This window comes from Amphiprion ocellaris, chromosome 1, assembly GCF_022539595.1.
Source record: "Amphiprion ocellaris isolate individual 3 ecotype Okinawa chromosome 1, ASM2253959v1, whole genome shotgun sequence".
NCBI classification, from domain to species: Eukaryota; Metazoa; Chordata; class Actinopteri; family Pomacentridae; genus Amphiprion; species Amphiprion ocellaris.
The window spans coordinates 30545852-30567774 of record NC_072766.1 but is presented as its reverse complement, the minus strand read 5'-3'; the positions used below and the strand labels follow the sequence as shown (position 1 = coordinate 30567774).

The 21923-nt window shown below is 39.4% G+C and overlaps 1 protein-coding gene across 1 annotated transcript; it reads right to left on the bottom strand.

Annotated features, from left to right (window-relative positions):
- Positions 1-20958, bottom strand: plekho2 (pleckstrin homology domain containing, family O member 2). The gene is made up of 7 exons (XM_023281835.3): positions 20334-20958; positions 10582-10731; positions 10171-10293; positions 5999-6103; positions 5789-5887; positions 2909-3217; positions 1-2801 (listed from the first exon to the last, which is right to left on the bottom strand). The coding sequence occupies exons 1-7, from the start codon at positions 20340-20342 to the stop codon at positions 1425-1427; spliced, it is 2172 nt and encodes a 723-aa protein (XP_023137603.2). The 5' UTR covers positions 20343-20958; the 3' UTR covers positions 1-1424.
- Positions 20959-21923: the final 965 nt, after the last annotated feature.

The window sequence follows — 21923 nt, the reverse complement described above, 5'->3', positions numbered from 1 at the left end:
TAGTTTCCCTTTGTTTATTTGGATAATGGCACTTTTTTATCAAAGAGTACAAAACTGTATCTGCTGTTGGAAAATGTTCTTACATACTCTGCATGGCACAAAACTACCATGATTGTTATCAAGCACTGGACAAAAAATCTTAATTAGTCCATGATTCAGCCTGTAGGAACATCACTGTTAAGAACATATCCTTCATTGAAACACATTTATATTATGTTGAAATGTAAGTTGGGTTAGTGAGAGCTGCAACAAATGCTTTGTTCTGTGCCATGTAAAATACTAGTATGAAAAATAGATCATTAATTAAAAAAAATCTGCAATCATTCTATTGAAAATAGAAATATTCTTTGATTTGCTTTAATCATGTGAATAGTCTGCAAAGATGAATTTCAGAAAACTCCTGAGCTATGTTGGTACATCTTTCTTTACCAATGATAAAAACATATATTCTGCAGTCAAATTTCTACAGTAGAAATTCTCTCATGTAAAATATGAGCACAAACTTGCTATGTTTAAAATAGGAGAAAAAGCCTCTCAAATTCACAATGTAGAACTGGAATTTGATTTGGAGTTTTTGGACTTTTTAGTACTTTTTTATGTATTCTTAAAAGTTCTTAAAAGTAATGATTTTAGTAATCATAGTTTTAGTTCTCATCATATTTTCATAGTTATCATATAATTAGTTTTCAAATTAGCTTTCAAGTAATTATTAATTTCTGAAATGTTCGATATTGCATATACAACAAAAATAATACACAGTACAATATTAAGCATTGCTTATGCCTGCAGGCAGATTTGAATGTGAAATAACTGCACACAAGTAATTATGAGTGAACAGTTGCATTAGCTGTATAAACATCAACAATGATCACTTCTGTCAGTGACTGTTCATTAAACCCAGACTCTGCAATAAAGTTTCCATACAGCAATTTTCAATCTCACACAGCACGCGCAGCTTACACTGATAAAAGTGACAAATTACCAATTGAAGACTCTTTCTGAACCGCCATCTCCTTTATTTCAGGCAAAGGTCAAGCCAAACAGGATAATATTATCTCCATGAGTTGATTAAAAAGATGTCTGTTCAAATGCTGCATTTGGCTTTTAACATAAAATGGCTTTCAGCATGCATTTGATGCTTGCAGGGGTTGCTGGAGTGGTAACTTTTCCAAATCCAATGAAGAGTATCCAGGACTGGCCTTTGCACTGTGGGGAGAACATGCTTAATGTACCAATCATGAATGGGCCTTTTTGTAACCTTTAACTCTTGTATACGTCCCTTGATCATCCCTTAACCTTCACCAGCATGCAAACATATAGTGAATTCCAAAGCTTGACAGGGCTATTTAAGGTTTTTGAGTTTGGACTGGATATTACTGCTTAGGTCATGGGTTTAACGATCGGTCAGTTGCTATCATTAACATTCACCAGCTCTTCCTGTTACTCGAGCTGTTGGCAAGTTTCAGTTTCTTGACCTCCCTGAGGACATGGTCAGCCGTCTTCAACTTCTCCATGGCCTTAGCCAGCAGATTTTCCGGTATGCCCTCCCCATCACCTCTCTCCTGAGCCTGGGACACTCTGCTTAGGAGCTTGCTCGTCTTCTCCATCTCCAGAGCTACTTCAGTCTCAAGTTTTAGCACATCATCATTTAGAGCCCCGGCAATTCCAGCCCCAGCACTGCTAGACTGTTTCACCTGAATACAGACAGCAGAGTCAGAGAGCAGATCTCCAAAAGAGGCTGATCTGGTCTTAACTGAGGGTTTGAGGGAGGTGGGTGGCTCTAAGCCACAGGGAAAGACCTTTGGTCTAACCTGAGGCTTGGTTGAGACCAGTGCCGGCCTTGAAATAACAGACATGTGAGAGTCGTCCTCACTAGCATCCAACACATCCAGACCAGCGTGGCTTCCCCTGAGCGCAGCTGTGGAAACTGCCAGTGTGTCTTCACTCCCAGAACCTTCACTGTTATCATCTGAGTGCTGACCACTGTCTACAGATTTCTCCTCTGCCTTCTTCTTCTTCTCCATTGACAAGTGACAAAGCAGCGGACTCAGGCTGAGGCTGTCGTTGGGTGGGTCATTCAGAGAGACAACTACTGAGGGGCCTTCATACTTCGGCAGCTCGTCTTCTACTTGATGAGAATTGATTGAGGTATCAGAGGCAATAGCGTCACGTCCCTCAGTAGGCAGACTTATAATTGAGCAGTTCTCTATGTGCGATGTTCCAGGCTGAACAAGTTCGTCAAGCTTTTCTGGGGGGATTAGAAGAGGACTATGGCTCGTTCTCAATGGCTCTGTGGGTACTTCTGGGTCATCGTCAAATGCCCTATTTATGCCACTGCTGATAGTCTCACCTGATTCTTCTTCAGAAACCGTTCCCTCTGTTGTAGGACTTTCCGGTTTATCACCTCTGACATGAGTTAGAGCTTCATTTGGAATGGACTCTTCTACCTCATATGTTTCTTCATTTATCTCCTTCTTACTGTTTTCTTTCTTCTCTGTGTTCTCATCAGATGTGGCTAGCACCTGTTGGACTGGCTCCACAGCAGGAGGTGAAGGCTTATTCTCTTTGGATGGAGGGGTAGGAAGGTGGGAGTTTGGCCTGGACTGCAAGGCCTCTGCAAGACTGCTCATGGAGCTGTTAGAACTGGGTTTGTTAGGAGGCATTGGTGGTGGGCCTGTCTTTTTCCTGGCATCAGAACTCATTTCAGGCACCTTGTCAGGTTTTTCCTGCTCTGTAACTTCTTCAACAGGTGAGGCACACGGTTTGGCTTCTTTTGATGGAGGCATTGGTGGCTTCAGGACCTTAAAGACATTCGATCATTTTTATAGGCCATATTCACCAAAAAGAAAGATATACACAAATATTTCGGCACTGTATGTTTACAGCTGTTATACATAATTTTACAGACCTTTGTCTCTGGATCATCATCCTTATCAGGCTCATCCTCGGGGGCTGAACTGAATTTAGCCTCTTTGGAAGGTGGCATGGGAGGTTTGATGACCTTTTTCTGGGGACTGACCTTCCCCTGAACCTCCTCCTCAGCACTCGGCACAAATGGTTTCTCTGCAGCTTTGCTGGTGTTGGACTCAGGAGCTGAGACTGCCTCTTTAAGAGACTCAGTGCCGTCAACATTGGCATTATGGTTCCCATTAGGCATTATTGCACCTTCTAGATCAAGATCCAAACGCAGGATACCTTCTGATGACACTACGGCTACCTAGAGGTAAAAAGATGGTGTTCAAATAAGTCATTTCATTTTTTAAATTAAAAAAAAGGTATATTACAAATTCTCAAATAAAAGCTACAAACTAACAAAAGAGACACTTGGTAATAAAGGCCGAGGTGACAAAGACAGGCTTGGTCATGTGGGGTATTCACTACTCTGCCAGTCTCTGCTGCTCCTTTGGGTCCATTACCTAATTTGGTGGGATTCTTTAAACCCTAACCCTAACCCTAACTATTGTTGATGGCAGCTTAACAACAGTTTAACACCACTGAAATTGATTAGTTGGTTACAATATCACTTCTATCAACCCTCTGAACCCCAAGTGTCTGGGTGTTTGTTTTTTTGCTCCTTTCACAGTTTTTCTGACTGTTGGCTAATTTTTCCCTGCAATATAAAGTCCTGCACTTCTGTGGAAACAACACAATGCTACTGCTAGAAGAAAAGAGAACTCAGAACTGGCTTATGTGTAGTATCACAGAGTTATTATGCCATAAATCATTAAAAAAGAAAAAACAAGAAGTTTTTGTCACATGACTGCTGGTTGCAGCTGAGTCATTAATAGCTTTACGTCTGCAACAAGAAGCGCAGAATTGTTTAGTTTTTTTTAAAGGACTTGCTTGAAAGAAACTTTCCATTGTTGGCGCTTTTTGACGAAGTGTCAAGATTTTGCACTTGAAATTGTCTGTTTCTTTTAAAAGAATGACACATCACAGACAAACTACCAGTTAAAAGTTTTAGAACGCCCCAATTTTTCCATTTTTTAATTGAAATTCAAGTAGTTCAAGTCCAAGGAATAGCTTGAAATGGTACAAAGGTAAGTGGTGAACTGCCAGAGGTTAAAAAAAAGTAAGGTTACCCAACACTGAAAAATAATGTATATTTCAGAATTTTACAAAAAGGCCTTTTGTAGGGAGCAAGAAATGGGTGAACAACTTACAACTGCTCTGCAGCAATGGAGGTTGATCAAGCCTTGAAAGTTGGTGCTACCAAATCCTACAGTTGTCCCAACTTTTCTTGATTACTTACAACCCCCTCTGTCTGCATAAAAGTAGTGTTGGAACACACCACTGCACCATACCCTCGAGAGTATTATTTGAACAGTATTGTAGTGCAGAAAGTAGTGTGTTGCTATAAAAATGGCGAGGAAAAGGCAATTAACAATAGAAGAGAGAGAGACCATCATAACACTTAAAAATGTGGGCCTTTCCTACACAGAAGCTGCAAAGAAAGTCAAGATGTCAGTGAGTACAGTTTTCTTCATCATCAAAAGGTGCTCAGAAACTGGGGGAAACTCTGACAGGAAGAGGTATGGAAGACCTGAAGCCACAACGGAATCGGAAGACAAGTTTCTGAGAGTCAACAGCTTGGTGATAGGCAGCTCACAGGACAACAGTTTCAAGTACAGCTTAATAGCGGTCATAGTAAGAAGTCTCAGTTTCAACTGTGAAGAAAAGACTTGGAGTCGCGGGTTTGACAGGTCGAATTGCAGCAAAAAGCCATGGCTAAGACATCAGAATAAGAAAAAGAGGCTTGCATGAAACACCGCCAATGGACTACTGAAGACTGGATGAAGGTATTATGGACTGATGAATCAATCAATTTGAAATCTCTGGTTCATCGCGCAGGATTTTTGTACCCCGTCAAGTAGGCGAAAGGATGGTTCCTCATTGTGTGACATCAACTATCAAACATGGAGGAGGAAATGTGATGGTCTTGGGCTGTTTTGCTGGATCCAGGGTTGGTGACTTTTACAGAGTGAGAGGTACCTTGAATCAAAACGACAACCACACCATTCTGCAGTGCCATGCAGTACCCACTGGTATCTTCCTAGCTGGTCAGGGGTTCATTCTACAGCAAGATAATGACCCAAAACATAAGTCCAAGCTATGCCAGAACTACCTACTAGATGGAGTGGCCAGGGCCAGCACGGTCTCCAGACTTAAACCCTGTGGAGCTGGTTAGGGATGAACTGGACAGAAGAGTGAAAGCAAAGCAACCTACAAGTGCCACACATTTATGGGAACTTCTGCAGCAGAGTTGGGAAGAACTTTCAGAAGAATACTTGATTTTCATTTTGAAAAGAATGCCACGAGTGTGTTCAGCTGTTAAATCTGCCAAAGGTGGCTACTTTGATGAGTCATAAGTTTAGAATACATTTTGGTTTCTAAACTGATTTTTTTTAAACTTAGTTTGTTTGTTGTCTGCTTTCATTTCAGAGTACAATGAGACATTAACATGCATAATTTCCAATAAAAAAAATGGAAAATTGGGGTGTTCTGAAACTTTTGACCGGTAGTGTATATAGCTAAAATTCAATAAAAATGCAGTTTTTGGTGTGTCTTTGGTGATTTCTTTAAAAATTGCATGACTTGCAAATTCTATGGGAACAACAGGCAACTATGGAAACACAGAGTTTGCATTGAGAGAAAACAGTATCAACAGAATGAAAGCAGATCAGAACAGAAACACATTTTACAAAAAAAATAACCTTGTCACTGTGGTAACTGAGCAGCATGTCTGTTAGACACAGATGAATGGACTCTCACGTTCACATTCACAAACCTCTTTCATGTGTATCCTGGTCGGTGGCCGTCGGTTACGATTCCCTTTGGGCCTTGTTCGAGTGACATGCTCTAAATTATTGCTTTCATCAACCTTCACCTGTGAAAACATGACACCACTTCAACTTTTAAAAGCAGAGTTACTGAAAATTAAGTAAGGGTGCAGTGACTAAAATAAGGAAACATTTATGACTGTGAATCACATGTTTACCTCATCAAAGACCTTGTTCTTTGCTCGATTTATTCCATCAATTAGGGCTTTAATCCAAGCCTCCTTCTCCTCTGCAGTCTGAGCCTGGAACTTCACATCATGGACCTGTCAGTCAGGTATAAACAAAATTTCTATTATAATCTTAGAGTAACATTTACAGGCTCTCCATTTTTCTGAAGAATTCAATCTTTTAATAAGCTTTTCAATTTGTTTTAGAAGGAATTTCCAATACACTCAGTTTTCACCAAGACTGAAATAAAAGATATGATGGAGATAATGAAGTTCCTTCATGGGCCTCAGCAAAGACATTGTCTCGTCTGCTTCAAATCTACTGACCCACAACAAATACAACTAATCACAGAATTAGGAATTCATGCCAAACTCTTTAAACTTTTTCTCTGAATGTCAATGGGAAATAATTTACTTTTATTCTCAACTAAACTGGAAATGATGTGCATTTACACAGTACCTCTGCTGACTACAGATTGGTGATACTTATTCTATGATCCAATGCAGATTGATATTAAAAAAAAACATACAAAAGTAATCCCTCTCAGTCATTATGATGACTTAACAAAAGGTAGAAACCCAGTCAACCTTTTTATATAACTCACCTGTTAAGTTTTATTAAAGCTTAAAATTATGCATAATTAGGGACGTGGCCACTTTGAGTGACACGTGGGTCCTGTCACAGGACAGTCCATGGACCAGAGATGTTAGCACATCAATTGCTGTCATTTGTCACTTAGTGAGAAAACCAAGTGAAAGAGTCAGGTGTTAGTTTTCGAGAGAGTGCTGTGTTTATATGGCTGTATGACAAAGAAAAAAAAAGACATGAAGGAAACTGAACTGGAGTCATGCCTGATTAGTTTTGACAGTGAAGTGACAACTGCTACTGACAGCTCTTCACTGTTGATTTTTTCATTTCAAACTGTAAGAACTATATCAGTGTTTTTCCTCCATATTACAGAAAGTAATATAGAGGTTGGTTGTTCATTGGTTGATGAATGCACATTCTGAACACATCCTGACGAACCTGAGAAAGCCTGGAGAGACTGGCTAAATGATTCCCACAGAGATCCAGGTAAATGACATCCAAGCAGGAGGGCAATTAACATCCACTATGTTGATTAATATAAGAATCAACTTTTTTGGAAGGCTGCAGGAAGTTGATGACTGTCCAGAGTTTAAACTGTCTCTTGCTAAATGTCAGGTGAGAAAGGCCCCATGACCCTCTACGGGTTAAACCTAAAGCTTAGATATAGATAATGGACGGACCGTGCCATTTCTTTCTCAGTCAAATGCAATTATTTTGTAACACCTTGTACACAGGGTCCAAGTGGAAAAATTCTTCCTGCAACCCAGTCAGTCTCAACTCATCACAGACAAACGCTTGGTCCATACCCATATGATGTCACTTTTAAGCATAATGAGTATACTTTAGCATCATATATCAGCATGCAAGCTAGCTCTATAGACTCAGTGAGACAGTAGCTGAATGTTCCTACGCAAACGTGTATTTTGTATGTTTGCATAGGAACCATTAACACTGCCTGAGTATCTAAACTGTGGCACAGCAGCAACAGAAGGTTGCTTATAGGGCTCACTACTGCTGCTGTGCTACTTTCAGAAAGTGTTTTGGCAGCATTCAGCCATGCAGAGCCAGAGCTGAACAAAGTTACCCCAGAGAAAGCAAGAGGCAGCCAAGTAGTTCTTCATATCATGGTCAGATCCTCCTCACTTCATTCACACTGAACAACCACAACAGAGTACAAATTACGAACAGATTCAGGAACTCACAGTTTACCAAATAAAGGACTGACAAAGGTAAATTATGGCATTTAAACTCACAAATAAGCATTGTAACAGCATTTCCCTGTTTTTACTTCCCTTTATTCAGAAAATGAAAATGGTCTAAGAAACCAAAACACCTTCATATGCCTGCCAACATGTGACATCCAGTAAACTACAGAAGTGAGTACAAGGTGTTAACTCTCACTTGAAATTAGTAGCGAATGGTTCAGATTTAGTATTTGAAAAACAAAAATACACACAGTATGAACCTTAATATAACAAAAGTCAGTACACCTTTTATAATGGAGAGTCTGTTTTTTGATTTTTTAAATACTTCATATATCCATTTTTATTTTTGATGACAGACTTAATCCCCCTTGGCATGGAGGATATAAGTGTCCAAAAATCCTGAAGACATGTTGTATCCTTCTTAAGAGGTGTTTTTTTCTTCACCTGGGCTTTGCTGGAGAAGTTGTATTGCCCTGTCTTTCTCTTTAAAATAACCTAATAATAAGGTGTTCAAGTCAGGCAGTGTACCTGGTCAGCTTATAGTTTTCACTTTTTTTTCTTAAGAAACTCTTGTGTAATTTTGTGCTTTGGATTGTTTTCATGCTGAGATATTCCTCTTCTTTCAGTTTCTGCAGACCAGGAGTCATTTTGTCAGTCATTATTTTGGAATAATCACAGACATTGATGGTGCCATCTGTAAGTATCATCTCCCCAACTACTTTTACAGTAATGCAGTCCCATATCATTATATCATACCTCTGGTTTCACTGCCGGGACTCTGCATTCACTGCTGAAGTCCTGACCAGAAAAATGGCAAACTTGTCATCTGAGCTGAACAAATTTATCTTGGTCTGATTTGCTTTTTACTAGGAACCTCAACAACAAGTCTGAAGTACTTGCTTGAATCAATTTTTTAGAGCTAAACTGTGCAAATAGTGCACTGTCTGTGGCATCATTTTAGCAAGACAACCACTGCAGTTCTGATTAGTGGTATGCTTGCAACAGATCTGCTGGTTAGTGCTGCAAATGTATTTCGACTGATCTTTAATTGGTCACCCATCTGTATCACAACCAAAGCTTTTGATTCCTCTGGCAAGTTATTTGTTTTTGAAGTGCATTTGTGTACACTGGTGTCTGACAGACTGCTCAGCTGGGTTACTTAAGGCGAAGGCAGGATACACCCTAGACAGGTCAATAGTCCATCACAGAGCCACACAGAGAGACAGACAGGTGAAGGTGATTAAACTCCTAAAATCTTTGTGTACCAAAGTTACTTATTAAGAAGCTTTTATATTTTTCTGACCTTAAAATGTCTTAGATTTAAGTCTACGCTGTTGCTTCCGTGAAATTGTGCAGATCTATGAAGTCCCTACGTCCAGCCTCATCCATTCCCACACAGAGCAGCTTGAGCACACCAGCTCACCTACCACTCTTCTCAAATACTGTGAAAATACTGTGTAATTCAGCCATACATGTTTGAACTGGAAACTGATTCTAATTTTAGATAAGTTAGCTGAGGCAGACAGGAAAGTATGGAAGACCTGTAGCAAAGGGCCATGAGCTGGAATCAAACCCAGGTCACTGCATCGGGGACTATACCCTCTGTTTATAGGTCACCCACTCAGCCAGCTGAGCTGTCTGGGCACCCATGGAAGCTGATTCTAAAGAAAAATAATGGTCTCCACAAAAGTGCATGGAGTCAGTGGAGGTTCTAAATGTGTTCACCTGCTAGTTTGTAACTGTGTGTGTCAGAGGTTTAGAATGAAAACAGGTGCAACTGTAAACAAGAGTAATAGTCTGAACTAGTCTGAGACAGTAAAGTCAGTTGATAATCCTCCTTTTACATTATACAGCCATTTTGTTTGAATAGTTAGTTATAAATCCCTTCTGATTGTGATAATTTACAAAACTTAGAAATGTTTATGCTCAGTATTTTGCTTGTCAGAGGCCCTAATCCCCTCTTTGTAATTCATTCCCATGGCACTTCAGTAAACATGATCAACTTGTCTTTGTTTTCTGACCAAAAATCTGGTATTTTCACAGTGATCCATCTGACTGATTTTGGGATTAGAAAACACAGCTGCATGCTTAAGGTAAACTGCTGCAACAATGATCACTAACCTCAGACAGGATCAAAAAATTCCTCTCAACTTGTAATCCGTTTTAGCCCCACCTCTCACATGCCAATCACCTGTTTATTTTGATTTTCTTTATCTCAGTGTATTACCTTATAGTTGTTCTGCTAAATTTACATTTGCATATTAGCAGTCACATACCTGCTGTGATTGTACAATAAAAATACAGCCATATTTCTCATCATGTTGCATTTAAGCAGGTTCTACTGTCACCCAGAACATTTCTGAGCTCACCTTATTTCCAGACTTTGGTGATCGCAACAATATCAGTCTGTGCTTTTTCTTGAAGGGGCTCTTTAATTCATGACATGTATCATAGTTTTCCAGGTCAAGCCTCTCCAAGGAGTTCTGTAGGTCCTACAACACAAAGTAAAGGTGTAGTAAAACTCAAACAGCCTTGTAATTAAAGCATAAAGCCGACATCATTTTAGCAGTTTATCATATCAAAAAAATCCTGCAGGACAGCAAAACCAACAATCTACTAATAAGCACTGTGCTGTCTCTGTAGCCACAGTCAGATACAACTGTTTATTCTAAAACAATTCTGTGACTCTGTGATCCATAACAGAAGAGCCTTCACTGGTTACATGAAAGCACAGTAGAAATGACATGACCACGTAACCTGTGTCAGATATGGTAGTGTACCTCAGTTTCATACACCACAACCTCTGTCTTCTCCACATGGATGTATCGATCTTTATAGCTCGCCAGCAGCCTGCCCGGGGCCTTCTTTAGCCAGCCAGCCTTACCCAGGAACTTTGGCTCTTTCTTTTGGGCTGAGTCCTCTTTCACACCCTGCAATAATACAGAGGAAGGAAGTTACACTCAAAACACAACCCAGTCTACTAGCAGAGTGAGGATGGTTAATTTCACTTTCAGCATGTCATTATTAAAAATTAAAATCGCACAAAATACCTGCACCACAAAAAGACGGAGGTGTTGATTTGGTAACTAACTACTAGTACATTGTAAAATCTGCATCTTTTATCTTGTAGAATCTAAAAACAACAACTAAAAGGAACATTTCTCATAGGCACCAATAGCCGTCAAATAAGAGGTCAATGTACAGAAGCATGAACATGCAATTGAGATAAAACTGCTGTTTCTTTGGATAATTGCTTCACTTTGGTGTATGTTGCTGGCTTAATTAATTAAAAACTGCTGTTGGGCCCTTACTCCTCCCATAAAATGTATTCAAGAACATCCATCATCATCAGAGCTCAACACAAAGTAAATATTGTGTCTAGGTATCTTGGGAGGCTCCCTCTTTTTTATGCAGCTAACATGATTTTACAAAACAATCACTTTTAAGCACATTACACTGACTGAAACAGCTGATGTAATTCTTTGCTCTAGAGCATAAATTACAAGTGAACGAGTCGGTATCTGTGTGATACAGTATGAGGATGTTACATACTAGTAAGATATCAGCTTCAAATATGATTTTTGATACTGATTTGTTTAAAGTAATTTCCATAAAAATCCATTAAATGTTTTCATGTCTAAAATCAAATCAAATAGTCCACAAATGTCTAGGGAAGTGTGAGGAATCATTTCCTACATGTCAAGCAGAAGTTGCTATTTTCAAAATCCTGTGCACAACTGCTCCAGTTCTAACCTGTAAGACTTGTAACCTGTCTTTTCTTGTTGTATTTGAGTAAACCGTCGAAGTAGACTTACATTTGTAAGCTCAGTTCCAGGCTGAGCAGGAAGTGAGGTGTTATTGCAAAAATAGTTTGGTGTTACAGAACTAAACAGCAGCTGGCCTCATTTCTGATCAGTCATTTCATGTTTATTTGAAGCACACTTGGCCTCTGACGTATTTCTTTTCACCTCAGACTATCACACCTTTGGACAGCATTTGTGGTTTGCTCTGCAAATTAGATGCCTAATGTATCTTTAGTTCCATCACTCTTCCTCTATAGATGGGCAGTAAATAACAAGCATGTCAGTATCAGGGCCCAAGTTAAAGCGTGACAGTTGATTCAAGCAATAGCCACTGGTATTGTTGAGAATTAATCAGTGAACTGAACAAAGGAACTGAAACACTGTATAATCAGAATGAAAATGTTACTGCTAGAAAAACAATGTCACTGTGTGTTACGAACAAGGAAAACATCTTTAAAAAATAACTGCAGTTACAAGAGATTTCAGTTTCACAGAATTTTTTTTTTTTTTAAAGATTCTCAAACTACTCCTCTGTCTCACCTGTTTAATGCTGTTTCTATAAGTTCATTATTTAACAGCAGTGAAAAATAACTAAATACAATTCATCAAGTACTACATTTAGGCCATTTTGAGGATGCAAAAAATAAAAATCAGTTTGCGAATATTTTGGCAGATATTGTGATTTGATCTCAACCCTCTATGTCTATAGCACTTCAATTAGCTGTTAAGGCCTATGCTAGAGTATGTTTATTTTTTGCTGCTTTATACTTGTAATCTATCACATTTCAAAGGACATTTGTCTGACAGTTAGATTAGTAACTTTGAAGATTCAGATAAACCAAACATATGACCAGGTTGTCATGACAAAGATGTTCTGCTAATGATGAACTACTCAATCATAATTAACCTTCTCCACCTCAACCAGCTAACTTTAGCAGACCATTAACATGCACATCCAGTAATTCAATACTACTGAAAATGATGACCAGTGAAACACCAAACACCAGACTTTTTCCAAAATATGCCAAAACAATGGCATTTGAAGCTCAGTTGAAGCTCCTCAAACCTGGCACCTAAATCTAATCATAAAGTTGTAAGTAACAGGTATAGGTAAGGAAGAGGTTGCTAGGTGGGAGTTGCTTAGGTGGAGGTGGTGGAGACATGGAAAGCCCATTGGACAAGAAGAACAAGCAGAAGCCATGGGGAGAGCAACGGAGGGCAAAGGTGCTCAATAATTGAGGCATGATTATGGTTATGAGCCAAGGGAAGGAGCATGCTTGGGGTATGCTCATGCAACTAAACTTTTACAGTTTTGTTATTGTGCTTTTATGGTGGTTTGAATCTAATGCTTTAAGTGAAACTAACAAGCATTCTATCAAACAAGTTTTTATTACTATTGCTGAAATGACACACAAGTATTGCTGGTACTTTTCACAATCATTTTATCATCCAGACCTGTTATTAACACTACTGGCTAACATGTGCATCAATAGTTTTCCACCACAGTTTGGCAGTGGTGCTTAACTTCTAGTTACAAGTTAAAGGTACCAAGTTTGTAATTAGTGACCCACATGTCAGTTTATTATTGCCATTAATAGCATATTGGGCAAGGATGGTATTATCCAGGTTTCTGGCAGAGAGTTGGAATTAACCTTTGCCAAAGTTGTCAATAAGATTTGTGATAAACTTATAGCAGACCTTTGGCTATCCTTGTGGAAAACAAATGGCAGGTTTGCTATAATATCAGCTTGGATTATAAAACATTTTCCAACACACACATAACGCACATGACACACACTATGGTTCAAATGGGATAAACAGAAGCTGTGGATTTAGCTATTTACTGGCATACTATGGATAACATATTAGAAGGCACACATTTTAAATCTCATAAACAAACTTGTGAAGTTAGCACTATGTTAACCCTGACATTTATTTTTCATGGTGACTAAAACACCAAGTGCAGGTGTCTGCAAAATGCACAGCCTTTGTTTCTGGAGGAACTTCCATAGGATATCTTTTCTGTTTGGGGATTAGGTGGGAGGATATCTAACTGTTTTTCCACTTTTGCTGTAACTGCACTGTCTCTCTGCTTGGTAAACAGCAGTGCAGCTGCAATGAAAAATCGCCAAGCAGGGGGGAAAGACATGCCAGACAGACAGTGAGAAAGAAAGTTGCTTCTTTAAAATGGAGTGATCTAAGATAAGTTCTCCAGAGAAAGACAAAGCTGTTTCACTGTGCAGTCCAGAAAAGCCTTGGCATGCTTCTCACATGAATGAACATGGAAAATGGTGCTAGGTGAAACACTTGAGGACAGTTCAGCACTGACTAAACCTTTGCAACATAGTAGCAATTTCCATTGCACTATGATATCAGATGTTCGGTTACGAGGCTCAAATTTTGGACTCATACCCAAGGTCTGCTCTACAGGAGCACAAGTTGTTCAAAACCTTTTACCTACAACTGTCCACAGACCACAGTCTCTATTAGCTGTTTTCTCTGTGATGCTGTGGTGAGTGCTTAAACAGATCAACTGCCGTCAACCACCAAAGCAACTAAAAGAATATGCACAGACAGTTAGTAATGCAGTTTTAAAAATACAATATGCTGAGCTGAAGTATCTCATGCAAACTAGGTCTTAAAAAAGCAGAACAAAACAAAGTGCAGGGTTTCATAGAAGAGGCACACCTCAGCAGACATGTGTTTGTGATAAAGTTCTAGGTCAGGACGCATCTGGCATTCATTGATTCTCCCACTGACCTGCCCAGCCTGAACTCACAACAAGCTCACACATTACCCCCACTGACCCCATACAAGTTGAGCTGGGAGAATACAGTGGAGCTGGGCGTATGTCCTGTTTGGTTGGTATTATTAACCTGCTATTAGTCTTATATGACCCAAGATACTACCCAATCATTGACCATTCCTGCCAGGCAAAAGCCACAAAAGAACAGTCTATAAAGTTCTGATTCTGGATTTATTATTTTAAATGATCAAACTCAAACATGCACAACTCCACTGTGGGGATAAACTTTCGGCTTTGTGCAGTTCCTGACAGTGCTGTCACAGCCAACTGTGCTACAGTAAAGGACGCAGATTCGACACAGAACCGCAGGCTTAATGAAACTGCCCACACCCCTCACAACTTAAAAACAGATACGGGCTTATTCATTTCTCCCTACTGCCTGGTGATTCCTAAGTAAGTCTACTATTGTATGAGTATTCTGCATTCTCAAAGAAGAAATCACATTTGCTGTTTTTTTTTTTAAATCTTGCTGCTAACCTTATACGTGATAAATAGGTCTCTGCTCTACATAGCACACCACAGACCACAGGCGTTAATAGAAGGCTACAGTCACTGACACAAATGTAAATGGTGTCCAGTTTTTACTCTTTATTTTACTGTCAGACAGGAAAATAGATAGCAAATGAATAAAAGCAAAGCTTCCATTAAGGTGAAGACTGGATGAAGTTACAATATTGAACTTACTGGATTTCCTTGAACATATCTTGACACAGAACTCTGTAAAAGGTTTGCATGTTATGGCCAAAAGAAAATAACTTCATTTGATGGTACATGGTGAGTAGGTAGCGTTGATGATCTTTTTCACAGATCACTCACATAGGCAGGACATCTATTTTTAGAATGCTGTCACGGCCATGTGAGAACATTTATGCAAATTAACACCCGCATTCTTCCTGTCTTAATGACATCTTACTGCATGGCCTGTCACTATACACAAGTTCTCATTATAAAGTGGCAAATGTAAATCATGACAAATAACTACATTCACTGCACATAAACTGCATCTTATCAGCAATACAAAATGCTAAGACAGCTTTCCATTGCAGTAACTCTGGGCAGGCAGGAGGTGGCATAAACGTTTACAGAAAACTGCCCTGTTTGGCTTTCTGTTTCCATGGCGGTGTTGCATCTAACAGCTTTGACATCAACGTTAACTCAAGACTACACCAAAGCAACAACAAATAGTAGTCATTGGATGTAACTCCAGTTCTATGAGCATGTAGGACTTAGAACAATGGAGCTTTGTTATGTTAGCCTATGTTAGCTCTTGCTGTCCTATCCAAGTTTAATCAATCAGTGCTGAGACCCTCTGTGAAAAGGGTGCATGGATTAGTCCAGTTATTCCTGATGACAAATACCCATCAAAATTCCCACTGCTTATTGTAATGTCTTTTACTCTTAGCTTCTTCTACAAAGAACTTTGCAATGTGTTTCTCATTCAAACAGTCACACACACTCCAAACCACAGCAACCTCTCAATTAGTGGACAACCCACTCTAACACCTGAGCTACAGCCACCTCAGATGTCTAGTTTTGTACAAGAAACTGTCCAACGCCACAAAAATATTCACTTCACAGTAATATGAAAAGAGGGGAGGAGCAAATTCACAAATCAGAGAAACTGGAACTTAACAATAGTTAGTGTAGGTAACTGTCTGTGGATCAGCTCATCAGTTTACTGGTGAATCATTTCAGCTCTGTTTTCCACTACATGTGTGCCATGTATTAAGAGGCTCACCAAAGAACCCCTACAAAGCACTTTGCCATCATGACAATGACTCACTACTGACCTTATGCCTGAATTCTTTAGAAAAATCACAAATAGGACTGTGGAGTGCACAAAAAGAGCCAACCAACACCCAAAATGCTTCCTATAACAACAGCATGGAGACAGCTGGACTGACTGTCTTCACAAATATTTAGAACAGTAGTCCAACACAGTGACCAAACTAATGAGCTGACTAGCCATGTCTAGTCACAGTCATGCAGTTGTACAGTATGGTACTCGAAGCTTCTGGTTTTGCACACACTCTTGCCAACTGCTTCATGACTGCTTAATGTAATCAAGATTCCAGTTTGTTTCTGAGGTTATTTAAGAGCTGGCAGCATTCTAATATTTCTCTGCTTCCAGTCAAAGGTAGCACACCCAGGTCTGGTTATGGTATTTTATTTTGTCCTTTTGGACTGGGTTTGCATTTACAACACTTGCACAGACATGATTCATGCATTCATCACACACATACCACTGACCCTACTGATTCTCATAACCCCATACTATTTTGGCTTGGATTTAAGACAATAGAAACAAGCTTTAATGATTGTACTTTGAGTGTCTCCTTTTGTTGTGGCCATTTTGGAACACATCATTAACACCATAGTGCACCCTTGCTCTCCCTCTCCATGTTCTCTGTCTCTACTGTGACTATTTAATGCAGGCAAAAGGATTAAATAATCTTAAATAACACATTCTTAGCTTCTCATTATTTCTTTATACTGACAAAGCAATTGTTTTTTGGTCTTGCTAAGCTAAAACAGGCAGTAGCAAAAGTACATTTGCTCAAGCATAGCACTTAAATACAATTCCAGCTTCTGGCTTTTATCTACATCTACTGCACTACATTTACCAGCATAGCTTTAGTTACTAGCTATTTTACAAAAATTTTATTTTTACATACAGAATGTATGAAATGCCTATGAAATACTCACACTCTAATAAATGAAACCTCCTGACAGGATGGACAATCAGTTAGTTAGCAAGCATTTTGATAATTACTGGAGTTCTTTTTCCAGCAAAAATGTCTGAGATTTTCCATGAGCCTTTGCTTTCTCTTTTAAATATTTCAGCCATTTGATTTGTTATAAATAATTTATAGATTTTGACTATTGCTTTAATGAAATGAGCATTGTGAAGGTGTAACTGTGGTCTCTGGGTAACTGTAATGGTATTGGTCTGATTATATTTTTTTACTTTCATTTACACTACTGTTCAAAAGTTTGAGGTCACTTAGAAATGTCCTAATTGTTGAAAGACAAGCAGCTTTTTTCAATGACGATAACATTAAATTAATCAGAAATACAGTCTAGATATTGTTAATGTGGTAAATGACTATTCTGGCTGGAAACAGCTGATTTTTAATGGAATATCTACACAGGGGTACAGAGGAACATTTCCAGCAACCATCACTCATGTGTTCTAATGCTACATTGTGTTAATTGTGTTGGAAGGCTAATTGATGATTAGAAAATCCTTGCGCAACTATGTTAGCCCATGACTAAAAGTGTCAGTTTTCATGGAAAACATGAAATTGCCTGGGTGACCTCAAGCTTTTAAACGGTAGTATAAGTAAACAGCCTGCAAAAAGGCAACCTAAGATCCCTGCATAATCCACAAGTTGTGATAGAAGTCTTTCACTACATTTTGACATGTCTCCATAAGTTATTAAGGGTATAATTGACATACTCAAAGATTAAAAGAAACTGTCAGTTGCAGCCTTGATTGTATCTTTTTATATTTTTCTAAGCAGCATCATCATTAGCTTGAACTTTTTGTCAGGGCTGCATGTTTAGGCTCAGCGATTGGATGCCTCTCACTGAAATGCATAGTTCCATATACAGGCTTGTGCCACCTAACGCTGTCTATAAAGATTAGGAATCAATGTTTATCTACTTGACTCTACTTACATTTCTATTTAACTTTACATTAAACGCCTTGTGCAGCAAATGGAAACAGTCAAAAAATTTGCTGAAGAACATTAAGCTCATCTTTCTACTGTTCAAGCACCTGTCCCTGTGAGAACACACACCCATGAACACACACAGGCATTTATGGTTATGACTCTTTCTTTTATATCAAGGCACTTTCCCAGAAACTGTCAGTAACTGTCCCAGTAAGACGATGCACACACACACATCCATTGTGTGGCAGAGGGCTTGATAGTAGGGCAACCATGAGAGAGTGTTAATTGTTTTCTGTCTGACACATAATGTGGCAGTCTGTTTCCTCTTTGCTGAGCAGGTCAGGCAGACACGTCACACCATGCACTCTGGGTCACTGGGATGGAGAGAAAAGGATGACTCACAGAGCTGAGACAAATGATCATCATGGAACAGCCACAGTGAGTTTGGGGCTGAAGATAAAGAAGATGAGGCAGAGTGGAACATTGGAAGAGGAAGAGGAGGAAAATTACAAATTTAAAACACAGAAACTGATAAGTAGGCAAAAGACAGCCTCCCAAACAGTATGTTTTACCACACTCTGCATCCGTAAACAAGACCAAGTATTAGTTTCAGTTTAGCTTTACATATTATTATTACATTCAAAGCATTAACACTAACTTGAAACTCTTTAAGTATACAAAGGCTACTGTGCACATTTTTTTATTGTTCAGAAAACAGACTTTTGGACATATTTGTGTCACTGTGGTGTCACTGCTGAGAGAAGCAGATCACTGTACTGAATGACGAGTGAACAACCTGAATAACACTGGTACATGCTATGTTCAACAAGCCCACACAGCAGAATACACAGCAGAATGAAAAAAAAACCAAAAACTATTATTGACATATCCTTACATCTTCCACTGGTTATTTTTCAGCCTGCCTTCATCCTCCATCCGTCACAGAGCACTCTGACAATCCACAGGCAAACTGGACAACATTTTTCTCATATTGAAAAATGTCCACACATGCCCTTTAAAGCAAATGTTTCAATTTGTCATGAATTTGATTTAAGGAACAGTTCCAGTATTTAAACACTGGTTAAGTCTCAGTTATAAGTGCCTCACTGTGATCATTGGCTGGCAACGCTCTCATTCATGATGGATGATAACTGATTGTAGGAGAGGAGCTAAGTTCTGCAGATGATAAAGACAAACTGTATTTAGTTCTGAATAGACAGAAAGCACCTAACAAACTGATTTTGATCAACATTGCACTCAGAGGGAGGGTGTTGCATGCACAAAACTGCACAGAGCAAGCTCTCTACAAACACTATTTAACACAGTATGATCTCCAGCTGACTTCCCTTTTCTAGAAAAGTCACTTCCTTAACATGTCAAATTGTCATTGAGACATGCAGTTCATTGCTTACATTACTGTATGTTGTATTTAATGTCAGTTTGATGCATTTAATAATTTTGTAGAGCTTGCAGACAGACAAGCACATTTCAGAAGTAAAAAACATCGCAATTTTGTTCTGCATTGTGAAAAAATACTATGATGAACTTTGTTAAAACTTTTACAGATATGTTTGCCTCTCAGGGCAAAGATACACTCGGGCAAGAATAATCTGTGAATAAAACATGAGGCATTAGATGTGATTCCCCCTCCTGTATAAAGTGTGCCCCTCTCTTGCTTCCTCCAGGTCTCCTGCCAACATGAACTGTTATACAGCGTGTGGAAGCCAACACCTAGTGTTGAAATGCAGCTCACGTAAGTACCAAATGTGGGTTGTAATAATAGCAACTTAACAAAAGGACCCCTGACAATTAGAAAAGGTCCCAGATCGTGTTTTATTACTTGTGTATCCACGTTTCGCTACACTAAAATGGACGTTTTTACTGGAGTACGCAGCTCCTCTCGAATTTCTGCTGGAATCTGACCAAAAAGTTGATGCAACAAATTGACAGGTGGACAGGTGCTCTGTACCAAAGAATACGGACTTCAGCGGACTACAGCTCACAACCTGGCATCGCCATAAAAACATCCGTAAACCGTGTCAAGTCCGCTCTGCCTCCTTCTGCGGGCCCTAACGTTGCTCTAAGAACTCGATCGCGCCCTCGCAGAGTATTTAACTCCCCAGGTTTCTATCATCACACTGTGCCTTCATCCAAATCTGTCCAAACTACGACCGTCCATCTCTAATATATGTGTAACTGTCACCAAACGCCGAGCAGCAGGCGCAGAGGCTGGAGTGTCTACTCACATCTTCCATGATAAAGGACCAGGATCCGTTATGTGGCTGAGAACTCGCCTCAAATCACTCGACGTCGCCCGTATTCTGGCCAGAAACGCTTTGGTTCCAGCAGCACACGTAAATGAAAAGAATAAGGAACTGCGTAGTTTATGACACCAAGGATCGCCTCTTTTTCCTTTTCTGCCTCAGAGAAAAAGTTCGAAGAAAAAAGTTTGGTTTCCGGTTGAAGTTCCTTTACACTCTTGAATCAAACAGTATGTCGAGGAGGAGCAACACGAGCAGCAGCCTGTCTGTGTGAGATCCAGGCAAAGATCCCGGACCTTTCAGCTTCAACGCCGTGTTTGGAGGCTCGTTAGTCCGCAGGATGATCGACTCTGCAGCACAAACAGTAAACAGCGACCTGCAGCATCCTCACAGCCTCCATCAGCCTGCGGGACACTGCTCCTCCAGCCAGCAAACACCAGCAGGACCAGGAACAGAACAGGACAACGTTTGACTTGATCCTGTCCGCCTTATTTTACCCTCTTTAACCTTGATCAGTGATACAACACTGACTGATAGACATTACAGTGCTGTAGCGTCTCATGTTCTCCTGCACTTCCTGGTAGGTGTGGCTGTTGGTTAGTGAGGAGATGTTTGAAACTTGCAACCTACAGAGATAAAGTGTTTTCCTGCACAGAGAAAGTGATTCCGTCCCTGCATGCATGACACTTTACAGAGCAAGCTCCCCACAAACACTATTCAACACAGTAGGTTTCTAGTTGACTTCCCTTTTCTAGTAAAGTCACTTCCTCATCATGTCAAATTGTCATTGAGACATGCGGTGCATTTGTGTCATTACTGTATGTTGTATTTAATGTCAGTTTGAGGCAGTAAGTGTTAACTCACTGTATGCTGTGAGTTAACACTTAGAAACTTCCTCTAGAACAGGAGTGCCAAACTCATCTTAGTTCAGGGGCCACATTCAGCCCAGTTTGATCTCAAGTGGGCCAGACCAGTATAATGAGACCATAATAACTTATGACCAACCGCAATTTCAAATTATTCCCTTTGTTTTGTACAAAAAAAGTACATTCTGAAAATGTTCATGTTTAATTAACTATCTTTTTGCAAAACATTATGAACAAACTGAAATTTCTTAAGAAAAATAAGTGAAATTTTAACAATATCATGCCTCAGTTTATCATTTACACATTACAACTTACAGATCACAGAGTATCTACAAAGGTAAAAAAAACATTTAATCACAAGTATCAGGAACTGAATGATATAGTGTTTTACTTTATGATCAAAAACACTTGTCAGGATCTAGAAACTGTTTTAAATTTATATTCATTTCCACATCTGTGTAGTAATCCTGACCACCTGAACTGACAAACTATTAAGGAAAAGGTTAAGTTGTCCCCCTACCTTGTAAATGTATAAAATTTACACATAAAAAATACATAAAAGTTGTGGCAGTGCAGTGGACAAATTTAAAATAGCAGTTACTTTTGGAAAAATTGCAGTTTATGTCTTCTCTGTAATTTTTACACTTTGCAAAGTCATCCCGCAGGCCGGATTGGACCCTCTGGTGGGCCGGTTTTGGCCCGTGGCTCA

What these genes read in the sequence shown, in the direction of transcription:
- plekho2 (XM_023281835.3), bottom strand. An exon ending in CCAGGATACACATGAAAGAG is followed by an intron (nt 3,218 to 5,788) that starts GTTTGTGAATGT and finishes TTTTACCTCTAG; the next exon opens with GTAGCCGTAGTGTCATCAGA. An exon ending in ATGATGATCCAGAGACAAAG is followed by an intron (nt 2,802 to 2,908) that starts GTCTGTAAAATT and finishes AATGTCTTTAAG; the next exon opens with GTCCTGAAGCCACCAATGCC.